Source organism: Hermetia illucens, chromosome 1, assembly GCF_905115235.1.
Source record: "Hermetia illucens chromosome 1, iHerIll2.2.curated.20191125, whole genome shotgun sequence".
Classification (NCBI taxonomy): Eukaryota; Metazoa; Arthropoda; class Insecta; order Diptera; family Stratiomyidae; genus Hermetia; species Hermetia illucens.
In genome coordinates, this window is record NC_051849.1 from 146,783,864 (window position 1) to 146,797,150 (window position 13,287).

At 40.9% G+C, this 13,287-nt stretch overlaps 1 protein-coding gene across 1 annotated transcript; it reads left to right on the forward strand.

Moving 5' to 3' along the window:
- The first annotated feature begins 990 nt into the window (after positions 1-990).
- LOC119646827 (farnesol dehydrogenase-like) lies at positions 991-12,875 on the forward strand. The gene is made up of 3 exons (XM_038047446.1): positions 991-1,600; positions 12,639-12,776; positions 12,834-12,875. Exons 1-3 carry the CDS (start codon positions 1,028-1,030, stop codon positions 12,873-12,875), a joined length of 753 nt encoding a protein of 250 aa, XP_037903374.1. The 5' UTR covers positions 991-1,027.
- The last annotated feature ends 412 nt before the right edge of the window (positions 12,876-13,287 follow it).

Below are 13,287 nucleotides of genomic sequence, written 5' to 3' on the forward strand. Positions count from 1 at the left end.
AATTACAACGGAGGAGAGTCTGTGATGTTACACTGCCCAGAGTTGTGGACATCTCGCGGTTGAAAGAGACCTGGCTCAACATTTTCCCTGCAATTGTAAAAACACAGGATGAACTGGAGGCAGGAAAGCTAAAGAGCGGAAGCACGAAGGCCTAAGTACAAACCACCCGGCGTAGTCAATGTTGGTCCAGCGGGGTGGGGGCTGGGGAGATGGGTAGATGTGGTTTCCACATTCCTCCTTGTGAGCCGGAGCAGACGCTCCTTCCCAAGATTTTTACTTCTTTGTGCACGAATTAAAAAAAATATATATTTACTGATAGTGGCAATATTTACATCAAGCTCTTATATTTATTTCATCTCATTCTTTGCTCCCAATGTGAACATTAATTGAAGGAAAGCTTGGTGACTTGTGTACCGCGCCAAATGGTAATCATACAAAATGTCATGAATGTAATGCAGCAGGTTTAGAAGCATTGGAAATTTATTTCGGATGTTGTTGATTCGACTCATAAATGCCACCACCGGTGTTCTCCGTGGCGTAGTAGGCCTAACTTTGAATTGTAAATAAAATAATTGAATATTAAAAAGAAAAAAATGAAGATATTAATTTGGAAACCGTCGACCGGGCATGTCGTTTTAATTTCATATTTTATTTAAAATATTAACTGTAAATAAAAACTATAAAATAAAATGTTTTAATTAAGGTAATTGTAAATACAAGTGATAAAATAAAATGTATTACTAAAATGCGTAACCAACTATTAATGTTTGCTAGTGAACCCTGATAACAATGAGACCATTAAAAATGATAATAAAATTGACAATGCTTCCACATTTGTTAGAATCGTGCGTTCCAAACAATCTAATTACTAATTTTTCGTGAACCTACATATGAACACCTTCAGGTAGGTAGCAAGCGAGTTAGCAATTAGTCTCTCCACGGGTGTATCGCCGTTACTACATGGTGCTGCTCTGCTTCTCCTTTGTAAGGGCAACTTTTATGTTGATAATTTCTTAAATCATATCAAATGGATCGCTGGTACAATAAAGTTGCCGTCGTAACAGGAGCGAGTTCAGGCATTGGACAAGTAGTCGCGGCAGATTTGGTTAAACATGATTTTAGAGTGGTTGCCTTGGCACGGCGAACAGACCGACTTCTGGAAAATAAACTGGCCCTTCAGGACACCCTTCGAGCGCGCTACCATATTGTGAATTGCAATGTTACGAATGAAGAGGAAGTGAAATGCACCTTTGAGTGGATCGAAAAAACCCTAGGAGGCACTGACGTGCTCATCAACAATGCTGGAATCATCTGCCGTGGTACAAATTTAAGTAGTCTTGACAGCACTAAACCTGCTCGTGATACACTGGACACTAATGTTATGGGTGTTTTCTATTGTGTTCGGGAGGCGTTTAATTCCATGAAAAAGCGTAATTTTGATGGTCATGTTGTCATTGTGAATAGCATTGGTGGACATAAAGTTCCTATAATACCTGGAATTTCGTATAATATGTATTGTGCAACGAAGTATGCAGTGACTGCTATGGTTGAAACCTACCGTCAGGAGTTCGCGGATGCTGGAACTAAAGTTAAAGTGACGGTAAGTTATCCTTGAATTCAGAATCAATCAATATCATTCATTCGTTGGTTTGGAGCTTCTTGTGGTTGCTAATGAAAATGGCGAACGTAGAGGCAGATTCATTTCAGAGTATTGTTTGATTCTAAGCTTTTCTTACATTGTTCTTAGTCTCTAGACAACCCTTTATTACTTAAAAACTGACCTATAACTCGTTTGTTTAGACCAAACCTGTAACAAAGTTATCATGAAAAGGAGTATGAAAGGGATATCATATATTGTCGTCTTTTGACAATTCCTTTATGCAGAGAAACTGTCTCCATTTCATACCTAATGAAAGTCGGGAGTAGGGAAAGAAAATTTAGAGTGAATTCACTATCAATAACCGCAAAACTAGGTTCGATCGCCGCTCTCAGGGCGGAGGGCGGATTTATTTAGGATTTATTAATTTAGTGGACGGCAACAAAAATCTTTTAACACTGAAAATGAAATTTAATATTTTAATCATTTTGAATCTTTCACGAACATTAACGTTTTCCGGACGCAATGCTTTTATTATTATACTTAATGTGTTATGTTCCCCATTATCACAAATTTATGAGCGTGGTAGCATTGCCCGCTCGCGAAGAGGGGGAGTGAGTACTGCCTTACAGTCTTCAGCCTAGTCACTTCGTGCTTACTGCCTAGTCATCTTCCTTGATATTGAAGAAGAAGAGGACGTATCAGTATCTACTTTCTGGGAAATGATGGCCCAAAAGAAATGACAATAAAGATTGCGGAACTGATGTAGTCACTCAAAGCGGTAGTTTGTCACACAATTATACCGTTGCGGGGCTGGATCAGCTTTTAACTGCCGCTCATTAACGTTCCCTCCCTTTTTTGTTTTTGTCGTAGTTCTTCCTGCTTAAGCTGTTGGTGAATAGCTTTCAGTTCCTTTACAACCTGATTCCAAGCATCCGTTGACTCCAGCATGAACTTCATAGTATTTTCGGGTGTTAAGCGCCTGCCTGCGACCGCTTCTATTCTTGTTCGGTGCGCTGTAAACATGGGGCAATCAAATATGACATGCTCCGCATTCGCAGCCACATTACCACATCTTGGGCAGCATAGTGACTCGTTATGACCAAATGGATGTAAATTAGCACGGTAACCCCCACGTCTACTTAAGAATTGCGTTAACTGATAGCTCAATTCCCCGTGGCTTCCTTCAAACCACCTTCGAATATTCGAACTGATGCCAACGACCAGTTTGTGACTCGTCCCATCTCTTTTTCCACTCTTCGATAGATTCCCACCGCGCTAGCTGCCGTCGAAATACGCTAGACTCCCCAACTGCATACGTTTTGTCGTAGATCCACCGGCCTTCATTCGCCAAGATGTCTTTGGGGAGGACCTCTATTAGTACATATGCTGCTTCTCCTGATGTTGTCTGATACGCACCCGGAGTTCACGGAGATATAGCATTCCAAATTTCTTTCAGTTTACTTTGTTCCAGAACAGTTGGAGCTACGTAGAGAAGCACGGAGTTGACTACCCTAGAAAGCAGAAGGCATCGACTTTGTCATAGATCATTAATGTTTGGTAGTATCCTTGAGATGGTTGCAGCGATGGAAGACGCTTTAGTTGTGGCGCACTCGATGTGTTTTTTGATGCAATGCAATGCACTTTCGTTGCAATCCACGATTAACCAACGTCTGTCAATTTGTCTGTCTGTCTGTCCGTCGCTCGCATTTTTCTCGGAGACGGTTATAGCGATTGACATCAACTTCATTGAAAAGGTAGGAAGTGTAAACTCTCACGCATACAGTGGCGTACATCATTCTACGTCGAATTTAAGGCGTGTCCCGCTACATGCAAAAGGAGAGTGTAATTTTTTTTTTCGCCAAGTGTAGCCATGTGGGGTATTAAATGAAAGGTCTCGGTTAATACTTTCTTCCGACTACGGTCTTAGTTTTGACATTTGTTGGAAAGTAGGGAGTGCGTGGGGTCCAAAGTGATCATTTCTTCAACGGACCCAATCAAGAGGCTTTCACTATATGATGCCTAGGCTCCGAAATAGCCTCCATACCAACATCTGTTCAAATAAAGTTAATAATAGTAAATAAATAGTATATGTCCTATAATTTTTAGTAATTGGCTGGAAAAGCCCCCTTAACTTCATCATAGAACCACGAAGCAGTATTGTAGGCTGTAACATATGATTCTACCAGGCTTGGTGGTTGCCGTATTATAAAACTCTATCCACTTGTTCAGTAACAGGTTTTTCCGGAACACCGACCGCAACATTTAAAGCTAATCATCTCGACGCGTAAAAATATCGTTGTAGACCTTTTCATTAACGCTAAATACGGTAGCTAGCACCTTTCCTAGCATTCCTCTTCTAAACCTAGTTGGTATGCTCAAAAGCTCATTGGAAAAGACATTTTTGTTGAAAAGTCAGATGCTTCGCAAGTTTACATCGGGTGGTTTAAGTTAATGCCGCGGTGTCGGTGCAGAATTCCAAGTTAAATACTGAGTCCATATCCTGATGGTCCTTCAGTATAGCCTCAATGGAAAAGTTGACATCCATCCTTGACCTACTTCATATGACTCTCACTTGATCTAGCTTTTCAACGTAGTACCCAGAATTGATTCTACATATTCGCTCGTAGTTATGTTCTCAAAAACGTCTTCCCAATCGACTCTAGTTCAGGGTTGTTAAATTAAGTAAGCATCGTGCTCAGCTGTGGATTGCCGTCTTAATATACCACCATTCTGGTGTTTACCTGGGATATAATTACTTTAGGGGGTCATGCCGTGTGAAGGCCGTTTTTTCGCTTCTTTTAGAATTTTTTTGTGAGGATTGGGATGAAAGTAAAAATACGAATTGTTCACCATATATTTATTAATATCTTGAGGATGCGTAGTAGCTTTTGCAGCTCAATAGCATTGTTCAATACTGAAATACACAGCAACTTATACACCCATCTTCAAAAAAGGTGTTTCTCTGCTGCCACGCCAGAGGGCACTGTGACTATCTTAAAGAAAAAATGTAAACAAGGTGGTGCCAGCAGATTTTTAACATGCAGTTTCGATAAAGACGCATTTAAAAAGTAGAATGCGATTTTCAACCATAAAATCTTAACGCAACGTTCCAACATAGCGAAGGGATCACCGTGTTGTTGGGAGCCTATTCTAACTGTTTTTGTTTGTGAACGAGGTATGTGGCGTTGTTGTTGTCGCTGGTTAGCGGTATCAGGATTAGCGAACCAATATCGGCTGATTGGATAGGCAGCTGATCAGCTCGACAGGGGATTGGAGTTGAGTGGTCAGGGAGATCGTTTTCGGCTGTTGAAGGAAGTGGACCGATTCGGGGTGGTGATTGTTGAGGAGATGATTGCTGACAGTTGAAGAGATGTTGCCGTTGAAAGACAACCAGAAAGAAGATAATAACAAAATAAGTGGTGAAGGTGAATTGGGGTGAATTTGTTCAGGAAAAATCTCCGCACACGAGTTTAGTTGATTGCGAGTGCATGTATTGACAAAAAGTGACTAGATAAAGGTTTTCACCCAAATCGAGAAGAAATCATTGGAAATTTATCTAGTTAGGAACTAGGCGTAAGTAAAAAGAGATCCACAGATCATTACATAATGTCTGGCGTGCAATATCGTGTTTTTGGATTTTCTGATGTGGTAGCGCCAGCACCCTCACTCTGAATCTGTTAGATTTGATCCGAATTGGGTTCGTTGCGAATGACTCACGAACGGCAGTTGTCCCGGGTTATCGTGGCTTGACATTTCGTGAAAGAGGAAAGAGGTCTTTGGTGATTTTGGGATGTTTGGGGAACCGTAAGCGTCTAGGAACGAGTTGTGTTATCTGTATAATAATGACAATAGTTTGAATACAAGTAGGGAACGTATTTTCATAAAACGTTTAGACGGAGTTATTATAGAATTAATACGGTCGTATACTTAGAAGTACTGGCATTAAAGACGTTTTTTGACGATTAATTTGTTAAGCAATCTTGGAACCCTGAGGTAGTACTTCAAAGCTTTTTTTTCTCTATTCTTTGTTTTTTTTTTGTTGATTAAAATTTAATTTATTTCACTTCCTACATTATTTTCGATTCTTTGATTTTTTTCTATTTATATTTCGTAAATTTTTTTCATATTTTTTTTTATTTTCCTTTTTTTCTTAATATGAATAATTGTTTTCCTTCATTCTGATTCTATCATATTTTATTACTCTCTTGTTTTTCTTTTGCTATACCTAGTACATAAGTTTTGGGTTTCTTGAAGAAACACATGCAAAGCATTGACGTCAAGTCTTATCATTTGAGCGAATTCATTCGAACATCATTTGGAACGATAAATACGCGCTCTCTTACAGCGATCGACATAATCCTGCCATGTGACATTTTACCTGTTTAACACTGTAACGACTCCGAATGTCAAAAAATCGCTTTGGTTATATATTCTACACTATATCTAGATAAAAGTGATACAAAAAAAATCGATTCCTCGGATCTGACACACGGGATGACCCCCTTAATTAACTTGATCGCTGCGGCAACCGCCTTTTCTATTTCTAAACCATACGCAAATTCTTCAATAGCTGGAATTATTTCCGTTTCGCGAAGTACACATTTCAGGCGCCTTTTAGCTAACTTCACGCCTGCCACCCAGAGCCTTCTGAAATGTGGTGTGCCTACAGAATAAAATTTACAGGTTATACGTCCTTTGTAGACATGGCTGCCCCAGTTACTACATCGGATTCTTGCTTCTGTTGAAGCATAATTCCGGACAGTCGTAACCCCTCCATGCAGGTTATTCTTATTCGACTCCCCAATTACTAACAATGTAACGTTATGACTCCTAAGCAACAAAATTGAGTCTTTGTGATAATTTGGGATGTCAGCTTTATGCAGCCTACCTCCTAAACTTAGTGGGCCCTGGTAGGCCGTTTACTGAAGGGCGGGTGCAGGTTTCGCACTTTCTTCTGTACAGATTTGGACTTTCCTTTTGTGATATCTTCAATTTCTTAGGTAAACGCCGTCCTCTTTGCTAATTGGAGTATCCGATTTCGACTCTAATCTCTAATTCTGGAGAAATCCGACCTCTTGAAAGCATAGTGATCCAAAGGGTGCAAACTCTTACCAGCTACGAAATTTTGAAAAACGCTCCAAACGCATTAAAATTAAATTATTAATAATAATGAAGCTGGTGATCTCCCTAGTCATCTCCAAATCTAGTAGTCGTTGGAGACATTTCTACCCTAGTGGATGCAGATGATGCGAGAACTTATGCCTCTGGAAGCACAATCTACTGAGTTGGCCTTTGACTTGACTTGATCCAAATTCAGGAATATCTACGAGGCCTTTCTAGTTAAGCTGTGGCGCGGCAGGATTCGCAGCATTCGAAATTTATTTCGATTTCGAAATTTATTTCGATTTCGAAATTTATTTCGAATGTTGCGAATGCGAGCAAATAGATGGCGCGACGAACTCTCTCCACTATTTAGAACTCGCCACGGGTGTGGAGGACTAGCGGTGAGAAGGTGCCGTTGGTTGGGACAGGAAAAGACCGCATGGAGATGAGCCGCTCTCTCCTGTCTTGACCACCGGCAAGTGCAACAACAAAATTCATCGATTATCCAAACTGAAGTATTCTTTTAATGTGTAGTGGTTTTATAAAATCAAGTTCAATTAAAATTAGTAACTAGCTAAATTCGATGTATCGTTTAATTTAAACCAAAGAAAAAACAGACGTAGAACTAAATTGAAATTGTTTAACAATTGATCTCAACTATAACAAAGCAGACAACGTGAAACTTTGTTCTGCCTAGCATTAACCGTAAAGGTTCATGAAAGATATTTTGAAAACTACGACCAAAGTGGTTAAATTACCAGCTGCGCTCGATGCGAAAGTGGAATTGTTACATTGAGGTGACACAAAGCATCTTGAAATTTGATTTTTGTATGAGCTGCCAAACGGCCAGCGAACGAATACTAATTGGTGATATTCCTTTTGCATAATAACGTTTGAGCTGAACGAGCCTGGCCCCAAAACTAGTTGCGTTGCGAAGAATAGCTAAAAAGCCTTATGCTCGCCGACATCTTTATCCAGGTTCGATAGGGCTTAAAATTAAATTAGCCCGAAACTATCGTTACCAGGTTCATGAGCTATGCATAAAGTAGCCCTTGCCGTATTCATCAATTGTCCTGCTATTGATGACCGCAGGATACTCTGATTCCGAAGCATCACAAAAACTAACTCGGACCACTTGATTTTTGCATAATATAATGATCCACTTTACAATACACATAAATTTCAGTTCTGAAGGCTCAACTTAACACCTTCTCCACTGTCCCAGAGTATCTGAGATGAACGTGGGAGGAGTTTTACCCAACGAAACTGTTGTGAAGACGTATTCTTGAGTGGTCATATTCTTTTTTGGAACATCTTCGCGATATTCGGTGAGAATCGGTATTGGCAATTTTTTCACGTTTTTCACCTATTCAACATTATCGACCCGAAATCATCATGCAATTTGGGCCCGATGTATAGATGGTCATTCAAGGTAATTTCAGTCGAAGTTTTCATCTGGGCTGTAATCAGCTGATCATTCTACTTTCGTTTTTAATGACCGATTCATGTGCAGATTAATGTACATCTTGTCGCGAGTTTTGTATGCCCCACATGTATTCCTATATCAATAGGCTATCTTCAGCTCCATGATCTTGTCAAACCGCTTTTCCAGCTATCGTAAACTTATTAACTCCTTATTACGAGAGTTTCCCTATTCCAGTATATTAGGATAATTTTTGAAGGGCAACGTAACTGCATGTGTTCCATCTGCTCCGTGACAAACTGTACTCTCATTAATAACTACACACTTATTAACAAACAGTGTCTTCTGGAACGTTTTTCGACTTGAAGAAGCATTTAAGTGCCGTGCTTCTCCTTGGCTTAAACAAATATTGCGGCTTCTGAATGTTGCCTAATGTCTGGTTATAAGCTGGTTGTAAGAATAATATCTGATTGAGGAATTACGGAAATTGCACGAATGGATACGCGATATAGCCTCTTCCGAACAGAGTACTCCAGATAAAGTTCCTACTGCCGTCGTCAAATTGCTTCTCGAAATCGATGGACAGTTAGTGAAATACATTCATGTCTAATCTCCATAGAGTACTAATGTGGTTGTTACAAGTCCCTGCAAAGCCAGAGCGAGAACTAGTCTGCTTCCTATCTGTGAGGTTTTCGGAATACGTTTCGATCTGTGCCAAAATTACCCTGATTATAACGTCTATGGAATGCCAGAATTTCTTCAACTGCAGGAAGAAGTTCTGTGTTGTGTTTAGATAACTGTATTTCTACATTTTATACAAGGCAGCAAAATGGTTTTTCTTCTGTTTGGAGGAACAGTCCGTATAACCAAATTACGATGGCTAGCCATTTCACCTACTTCACCGAGTGTGATACGGTTAACATGTGCGAGCAAGGTGTTGTCACATCACCCATTCACGATGACAATGTTATCTTTAGGAAACCTCTTCTGAACTGCGTTTAATTGTTCGTAGAAAGCATGTTTCCGCACTATATCAGAAATCTCGGTTGGTGCACAGCACTGTACAATTGTGATGCTCCTTAACCTAGAATCTTAGAGTCAGAAGTCTGTCAGAAACCGGATCCCCGGTGAAGAAAGCGCGGCGCCAAAAGCAAACTGAAACCGAATTCGCCTTCGCTACCACTCGGCTTTCTAGAGTACAAAACCGCATTGCCTCAAGAGAGAGAGAGAGTACTCTTTAGCGTTCTACCATCTCACTCTGCTTCGCCCCAAAATATCCAACTTATATCGTTGAAACTCTTGCTCGAGTTTGAGAAACCAAGCATTCTGGACACCCTTGTTACTGTTGTTGAGTAGAGATTTCTGATTCTGTAAGATCGGTTTTACTCTGAAACCCTAGGAAATCATCATCTCCCTAAAACAGTGTGCAATGCGCTGGATGTTGGATATTGCGTGTGACAGTGACGTCCATCCAACAAGAATAAATAGGGGTAGTGAAAGAGAGTCACGAAGCGATTTTAATACACCCGCCACACTTCGAACTCTCCTGTTCTGCGTACCAATTCTTCTGGCACTATGGAACGTGTTGCCGCAGAGCAATCCATATGAGTTCGTGTAGCACTCGGTCAAACGCCAACGCCCTCTCTAGATCCTGGAATGCAATGCAAAGGAAGGCGATGTTTCTCATAATGTTTGTCCATGAGTAACCGCCCAGCGTGTATTGTGTGAATAATTCCGTAGTTCTTGACAAACCTTGCTTGATTCACGGTTATTTCAATGAGTTCTTGAATCTGGTTGTCGAAAATTATCATTATCATCAACGACGCAAAAACCGATATTCGGTTAAGGCCTGCCTTAGTAAGGAACTCCAGACACCCCGGTTTTGCACCGAGGGCCACCAATTCGATATCCCTAAAAGCTTTTTGGCGTCCTGACCTACGCCATCGTTCCTTCTCAGGCAGGGTCTGCTTCATCTCCTTTTTCTATCGTAGACTCTCCGGGTTAGATCATCCTGATTCATATGGATTGAATGACCCGCCCATCGCAACCTGTTGAGCCGGATTTTGTCTACAACCAGACGGTCATGGTATCGCACATAGATTGAGTCGTAGAGGGCCAAAAATTAGTCGAAGGATTCTTCTATCGAACGCGACCAAGAGTTTGAAATTTTTTTTGTTTAGAACCCAGGTTTGTGACGATTGGTAAGATCATTGTCTTGTACAGTAAGAGCTTTGACCCTATGGTGAGATGTTTCGAGCGAAGCAATTTCCGTAAGCTGAAATAGGCTCTGTTGGCTGCCAACAACTGTTTGCGGATTTCATTGTCGTAGCTGTTATTTTCGGCCCTAGATAGGAGTAACTATTAATTGTCTCAAAGTTGTAGTCTCCGATCTTTACCCTTGTCGTTTGAACAATGCGATTTGATGTCGTTGATTAGTTGGTTTTTGGTGCTGACGTTGCCACTATGTACTTCGTCTTGCTTTCATTAATGTACAGCCCAAGATATCGCTCCGCTTGCTCGATCTGGATGGAGAAAGACTGTACATCTCGGGTTGTTCTTCTAATAATTACAATATCGTCAGCGTAGGTTGAACTTGAAGGGGATGGTGCCGCTCGCATTTATGTCTGCACCGCGGTTCACTTTCTCGGGGCCAGGTTAAAGAGGACGCATGATAGGGCACCCCTTGTTTTACACCGTTGATGATGTTGAATGGTCTTGAGAGTGATCCTGCTGCTTTTATCTTACCTCGCACATTGGTCAGGGTCAGCCTAGTCCGCCTTATTAATTTCGTCGGGATAAAGTATTCTCTCATGGCCATTTTACCCTGGCTATGCTGTCATAGGCGGTTTTATAGCCAATGAAAAGATGGTGCAGCTGCTGTCCATATTCCAACAGAAAATCTGATCTGTTGCTGATTTGCCTGGAGTGAAGCCCCTTTGGTATGGGCCAATGATGTTCTGGGCGTATGGGGCTATCCGGCCTAGCAAGAAAACGGAGAATACCTTATAGATGGTACTCAGCACCGTGGTACCTATAATTGTTGCACTGCGTGATATCCCCCTTTTTATGTATGGGACAGATAACGCCTCGTTGCCAGTCGTCAGGCATTGATTTACTGCTCCACACCTTGAGCGTCGGTTGGTTGTCAAGAATGCGTTAAAAATTTTTCATGGTAAGGGACAGTAACCGGACGGTCAGTAATTTGGACATTCTGTTGGACTATCTTTCTTTTCCACATTGGAACTCTGGTATTTTCTTGCCAGTCAAATGGTGTTTTACTTTCCTGAATAACCCGATTGAAGAATCCATTGCGCCATAGGGTTGGGTCCCTGGTCTTTGCTTTCCAGAGCTCAGACGTGATGTGATCTGGTCATGTCGCTTTCCCCAATATGATTTGATTAATCACTTCCTCGACTTCAGTCTCACTGACAGTTGTAATCACTCCAAATGGCAGCAATGCTTGCGGGAGTGGAGGAGAAACAAATTCTTTGGTTAAAATCTGCTCGAAATATTGTATTTTCGCCATCTATCCCTCGCTGCTCTACGGTCGGTAAGCAAAGTATCGTTCTTGTCATTAATGCAATCTAAGTGTTCGATATCCGATCTCTCTCGCCATCCCGAGAATCCGTTTTATCGTAAAAATCTTTGGAATAGACTACTCGGTTAATAGCGATCGCTTTCTTTGCTTTCCGATTGGCATTCTTGTAAATTTGCCAATTGCCCGGCGTTTTGCTGTCGAAAAACTTATGGAAGAAGCAATTCTTTTCAGAGACCTTCAATGCCAAGTATCTTAGATGATGAACCGCTTATCTGCCTTGGTGACCTCGAGGATTGCATAGGCCGCTGTATTGTGCTTTGTATTGTGCCTATGTATTGTGCTTTTTACTTGATTCCACGATTCTTTGAAATTCGTGGTGATCGACAATCGCTTAAATTTCTCCATTCTTTTCACGAAATAGCCACCATTTAATTCGCGGCGGGTCAGTGGGTTCCTCATGCTGTTCTATCTGCGGCTCGTTCCGCAAGACAGCAATCAATGGCCGATGTTGGGGGTAATGGTCTCATAAGGGACGGCTAGGTAGTCAGTGGTGGTGCTAAAATGTCTGCGTCATGCGAGGATATTGCCGACTTTGATTTTATTGTTCCCGCTATAGAATATGGGAAGAGGAAGCAATCATCCCACAGAGGTAGTAATACCAACACCATATTGAGTATGTGGCCTACAAAATAGAGAAATGTGTAGTCATTTTGACCGTCTTGGCAGTCTATGTAAATGTACATGGTTCTTGATAAATAGTGCACAATTGAATTTTTAACTATGTTCTAGTGTAACTGTCATGCACTCGAGGTTCATGATATGAGGAAACACAAAAGCTTTCATACGTGAAGCATCCAATTTCCGGGTTTCCGAATTATGTTGGAATTGGTTTCCTAAATTTAAATTATTGTGAACATTGACCCGACTTAAAAATATTAAAGCTTTTATTTGGTTTCTCATTATTTACTTTTCAGAGTATCAGCCCTGGCATAGTTGACACAGAAATAATTAGGAACAAGGAAGCAATGAAAAACGCCGGGGTTCCTTTTTTGAATCCTGAAGATGTCTCCAACGCTATTTTATATGTTTTGGGTACGCCTCCGCATGTTCAAGTAAGTGGAGAATTAGTGGAGATCATAGCAATATAATAATTAATTATCATATTTTAGGTGCACGAATTGATGATAAAACCTGTGGGGGAGACGTTTTAATGAATCTAAATATTTTGTCACTTTCAAATAAATCTTAGGCAATTATGTAATATTCGCCGAAATGCATATGAATATCTTTTTTGAAAATCGTTATTGTTGCGACTGTATTTCAGTTTTTTTATCATCACACTAAACGTTAAACAAATGATGAGCCTACAGCAATAGAAGAACACATGCTTGACGAACGGGGCTCCGAACCCGTGGTATCAAGATCGAAAAGCTGACACTCAACCTACTCCACCATCGCGCTGTCCTTTCTCATCTCATATTTCTAGTTTACAGTCCCTCAGGCCTTTATTTTATGATTTTTTGATGATAAAAAACAACGGGTCAACCCTTTGCAAAGAAAACGCCTTCCCACAACTGCTCGACACAAGGCGTGTGCCGTTCCCGCCCATAACTTTTTGGTTTT

Bases quoted from the DNA above. Each gene is read 5' to 3' on its own strand.
- LOC119646827 (XM_038047446.1), top strand. From the start codon at position 1,028: ATGGATCGCTGGTACAATAAAGTTGCCGTCGTAACAGGAGCGAGTTCA. The intron at 1,601-12,638 runs GTAAGTTATCCT...TTTACTTTTCAG, and splicing joins GAACTAAAGTTAAAGTGACG to AGTATCAGCCCTGGCATAGT. The intron at 12,777-12,833 runs GTAAGTGGAGAA...ATCATATTTTAG, and splicing joins GTACGCCTCCGCATGTTCAA to GTGCACGAATTGATGATAAA.